This window comes from Atractosteus spatula, chromosome 4, assembly GCF_055471065.1.
Source record: "Atractosteus spatula isolate fAtrSpa1 chromosome 4, fAtrSpa1.hap1, whole genome shotgun sequence".
NCBI lineage: Eukaryota > Metazoa > Chordata > Actinopteri > Semionotiformes > Lepisosteidae > Atractosteus > Atractosteus spatula.
The window spans coordinates 70,453,477-70,458,955 of NC_142709.1; the positions used below are offsets into that span (position 1 = coordinate 70,453,477).

General features: G+C 36.0%; 1 protein-coding gene across 1 annotated transcript; it reads left to right on the forward strand.

Moving 5' to 3' along the window:
* The first annotated feature begins 891 nt into the window (after positions 1 to 891).
* LOC148837072 (extracellular calcium-sensing receptor-like) lies at positions 892 to 4,904 on the forward strand. The gene is made up of 6 exons (XM_088914731.1): positions 892 to 1,097; positions 1,251 to 1,545; positions 2,226 to 3,032; positions 3,158 to 3,382; positions 3,613 to 3,736; positions 3,991 to 4,904. The coding sequence occupies exons 1-6, from the start codon at positions 892 to 894 to the stop codon at positions 4,902 to 4,904; spliced, it is 2,571 nt and encodes an 856-aa protein (XP_088770857.1).
* Positions 4,905 to 5,479: the final 575 nt, after the last annotated feature.

Sequence of the window (5,479 nt, forward strand, 5' to 3'; positions counted from 1 at the left end):
CAAATTAGTTAGGCATACAGTACAATAGAAAAATCCTACTCATTATATTTGCATAGACCCACAAATTTAAAATTTTGTTGTATAACACCTAACAATAACTTACTTCCACATGCTCAAGAATGATAAGATGGAAAAAATGCAACATCTAATCCACTGAAAGACGTTTCATTGCTACAGTATTTAGTTAACGTTTGCACCGAAAGCTCTACAGTGCCACCTGGAGGAGCACTGCTTCTCTCACTAAAAGCCTGCAAGCTCTTGGCAGGTTACGAGAGTTACTGTAAATATCTACGAGAACCTGGTTCTCTGCCAGTTGTGCGTCATCGCTTGGAGAATCCCGATCACTTGATAACTGAACCTGGCTGGAAAACACATCATCTGGAGATCACCTAGACATGTCCCAGGGACAGTATTTACTGGATGAGCCACTTGGGATCTCTACCATTGTCTCTTTCTGATGTCCATTAAAATATCTGTAAGTTTTATTTAGGAGAGAAAAAAACACAATGTTTCTGTTTTTCTGCTCCTTTCTTGAGTCACAGAGTTCACCTTTTCTCACATTTTCAAATTCATACACACATGCAGAACTGTCATTAAACTGCTAAAAGAAATCAAAATGCCTGAGGCTTCCAAAGAAATTAAGTCACATAACAGGCATGTTTATGAGAATTACTGACATAGATATCTGGTGACTATATCCTACACACTTGTATTTTTGTATTCATTCTCCCCTGACAAAATAAAGCTCTGATCTCACCTCTGAGAATTAATGCCTTGAGATGAGCTTAAACATTGCTTCATGTTAATTTGAGCATACCAATTTGCAACAGGCTATATAAGTGCTTGGAACCAAAGCATTTTAGTTTCAGGCAGCAGTAATACCAGCAGATTATGATGTTGCTGCTTGCAAAAATTGTTTTCATTGCAGTCTTCACAAAAGCTGAAAAGCCTATTTGTCAGCCTCATGGAGTACAAGAACTGCTTCAATTTTCAAAAGAAGGGGACATCACATTAGGAGGCATTTTTTCATTTCATAAAAACCCAGTTATTGAGAATCCAACATTTAGGGTCAATCCAGGACCCATGAGATGTGAAAGGCAAGTGCTGATTTTGTTTGATTATTAAATCATTACAAAGGAAAAAAAAATGCAATAATGTTTGTCCTTTAAAAAATGCAACATGCTCTGTCACCAAAGATTACATTCCACTTATGATATAATAAAGCATTTTTTAAATTCTTCTCCCCACAGTGTATATCCAGAGGAATACCAGTTTGCTTACACTATGCTTTTTGCCATCGAAGAAATAAATAATAGATCGGACATTCTTCCTGGCATCTCACTCGGTTATAAGTTATATGATTCCTGTCGCTCCATAACACTGTCTATAAAAGCATCACTGGCTTTACTGAATGGACAAGAACAGGAAATTCTCTCAGCTCAGTCCTGCACCAAACCATCAACTGTTCACGCCATCATAGGACACTCTAGCTCAACACCGACAATAGGAATTGCTACAACTGTTGGACCCTTTCACATGCCAGTGGTGAGTAAATTACATGTTTGCTTAAAATGAAGGACAGCCATACATGTACGTAAAAAAAAAACAGCTTTCTGTATGTGTGTTAACAATGTATAGAAGTGAATTATACATTGTAAAAAGTAAAAGACTGATCAGGACTATGAGGCAAAGAGTAGCCATAGGGAAAAATTAGAATGGGTGGAGGTAAAAGGGGACTGAAACCCGAGAGACGATTTTTTTAGGGAAAGTGTGAAAGGCAGAAATCTGGAAATGAAAGGAGAGGTTTAGAAAGAAATAACTTCCCATCGCCAGTTCTCTGCTTCTCTTGTTTTTTTTTCTTCTCTTTATACACACCTTTGCCACATAATCATACTTTCCCTTTCTGACTTTTTGCTTTACAGTGTGGAATTAACCTCTATTTTTTCCTTTGCAGAGGACAGTTCAGATATGTGTCTGTGTATTCCAAATAGAATGTTGTTTATATTTCTTAGTTACGTTTTACAATACCTGCAAGTGCCATGATACAGTAGGTTCCTGCATTTCCTGTGTAAAATTATACACAACAAAAGTGTAAAATTATACAGTTACTGTGGATAGACAGTATTGCATACATTTAGATATTGATAGAAGGACTGACACAGGGGTTTTCTAAGATCTTTTTTAAAATCATTAAAATGACAGAGTACTCATCTCGTTTGTTGCAGATCAGTCACTTTGCTACCTGTGCCTGTCTCAGTAACAGAAAGGACTTTCCCAGCTTCTTCAGGACAATTCCCAGTGACTATTACCAAAGCAGAGCAATGGCAAAGCTTGTGAAGCACTTTGGATGGACCTGGGTTGGGGCCATTAGAAGTAACAATGATTATGGCAACAATGGAATGACTACCTTTATACAAGCTGCTCAGCAGGAGGGGATCTGTATTGAATATTCAGAAGCCATTTACAGAACTGATCCAAGGGAGAAATTCCTTGATGTTGTAGACATAGTTAAGAAATCAACATCAAAAGTAATTGTTGCTTTTGTTGCAGATAATGAAATGGATCTACTAGTTAAAGAATTAATCATTCAGAATGTCACAGGCTTCCAGTGGGTGGGCAGTGAGGCATGGATTACAGACAAGAACCTTGCAAGGGCAGGCTATACAGTCCTGGGTGGGGCTATTGGGTTTGCAATTCCAAATGCAGACATACCAGGACTGAAAGAATTTATTCTAAATGCTCGTCCATCAACCAAACCTGGAAACACAGGTTTGAATGAGTTTTGGGAGGACATTTTTAATTGTAGTTTTATATCTGTGAAGGCAAGTGTTAAGGAGTGCACAGGAAAAGAGAATTTGAGAGAAATAAATAACCAATTTACTGATGTAACTGAACAAAGGATATTGAATAACGTGTATAAAGCAGTGTATGCTGTAGCTCATTCACTGCACAATCTGATGAAATGCCAAATGAAACAGGAATTCTCTAAAATAGAAATGTGTGCAAATCAAAATAAAACAGAACCTTGGCAGGTAGGTACAAGTATTGCATTTTGAATGTATTATCTACATTTAGAGTTATTTTAAAGAATAGTTTCAATGAATATTTAAATATACAGTATAAGGACTGACATTCATCATTATTCATATTCTTTCAGGTTTTACATTACTTGAAAAAAGTTAATTTTACAACTAAGAATGATGAGAATGTATATTTTGATGAAAATGGAGATCCAGTGGCACAGTATTCATTAGTAAACTGGCAGCTGAAAAAAGATGGACTCACATTTGAAATTATTGGTTTGTATGATGCCTCTTTACCAGAAGGACAGCAGTTTAAGATGAATGGTGTCAGTGCTGTCTGGGCAGGTGGTCAGGAAAAGGTAAGGTATTCTTACATATACTGTACATTCTTTGTATAATGCAGTAGATGATAATGCATTCCATATAGAATGACAAAAATAAAAACAAGAAGCCACATAATAGTGGCTTATAAATAGTAGAGTTCAGAATATACATGTAAAAAATAAAACAAAATACTGTATTATATATCTGGCTTACCAATAGCTATTTTTAAAACTACATAAAACTGAATCAAAGTAATGTACTATAGGTAACAAAGTCAGTGTGCAGTGAGAGCTGCCTTCCAGGGACTCGTAAGGCCGTTGAGAAAGGGAAGCCAATCTGCTGCTTTGTCTGCATCCCCTGTGCAGAGGGAGAGTTCAGCAACACTACAGGTATGACGTGGCGATACAGCAAATCTAATGATTTAATGATTCAATCAAGAGAGCCATCATTCCAGCTGTTCTTCATTTAGCAAGAATAATTAAATTTGATTATATCTTCAGTGAGTTTATCATCTGAAATGGCACATGTTCCATGCTTCAAATATGTTACCACTTTTTTATTTATAAGGACTTTTAGATTGAATGTAACAGATAATTTTCTGCTAAAACAATATGTTTATATTTTTTCTTTCTTCCATTTCCAGATTCACCTGATTGTTATAGGTGCCCCCTGGAATACATATCTAATGAACAAAGGAATCAATGTTTATTGAAAACCTTTGAATTTTTGTCATTTGGAGAATTAATGGGAATATTTTTAGTAACATTTTCAGCTTTTGGTACTTGCTTAACCATAGCTGTAGCTTTTATTTTTTTCCAATACAGATTTACTCCAATAGTAAGAGCCAATAACTCTGAACTGAGTTTCCTTCTGCTCTTTTCATTGACTCTGTGTTTCCTCTGTTCACTTACTTTCATCGGCCAGCCCTCTGACTGGTCCTGTATGTTGCGTCACACAGCATTTGGGATCACATTTGTCCTGTGCATCTCTTGTGTTCTGGGGAAAACAATAGTGGTGTTAATGGCCTTTAGGGCTACACTGCCAGGCAATAACATTATGAAATGGTTTGGACCCACACAGCAGCGATTAAGTGTTCTCGCTTTAACTTTCATACAGGTATTGATTTGTGTTCTTTGGTTGACAAAAACACCACCTTCTCCTAAAAAGAACATGAGCTACTACAGAGAAAAGATAATTTTGGAATGTGATTTAGGATCACTAGCAGGATTCATTGCTGTGTTAGGGTATATAGGATTCCTCTCTGCCATGTGCTTTGTGCTCTCTTTCCTGGCTCGGAAGCTGCCTGATAACTTCAATGAAGCCAAATTCATTACATTCAGCATGCTCATATTCTGTGCTGTCTGGATCACCTTTATCCCAGCCTATATCAGCTCTCCTGGGAAGTTCACAGTGGCTGTGGAAATATTTGCAATTTTAGCATCAAGTTATGGGTTGCTTTTCTGTATTTTTATGCCAAAATGTTATATAATTTTACTAAAACCTGAAAAAAATACAAAAAAACTTTTGATGGGAAAAGTGTCCTCAAAGGCGCTGTAATATTCACCATGTGTTTCTATCTATAATGTTTTACCTCATATTCAACATTCTGAATTCCAAATTACCTTTGACAGGTTTTCACAGTAAAAAAGAGGAATTTAAACTATTCTTAGTCACTAACATTACTGTTTAAGTCACATTTTAAGTTTCCTTGCAGCTGACTCCTCCTTTTCCAAACTTCCTTCTTTTTTAAGGTGTTCTAAAATATCTTACTCATATTTTCCATTTCTCTGTATGATTCCACAATAAATATACTGTATATTCTTATCATGTTGTCTCTTTACTTTTATCATGTCTGCCTATACACAAATGAAGTCTCTAATTATAAAAACTATAGGACGTTCATAAGAAAGGTAGTAAATTAAACATGTGGCATTACATTTGGTAAATTACACATTATCTAATTTGGTATTTATAATAGCTAATTAGTCTGATAATCCCATCACTCATCTCTTGAGAGGTGCCTTGGTGTCAGCTCCAACAAAATATCTGAGAAGTTTTTTTCTTCAGATAACTTGTATTTCCTCCATTTCATCTGTACTAAGTCAGGACTTTTCCTATCTAGCAGAAAATAC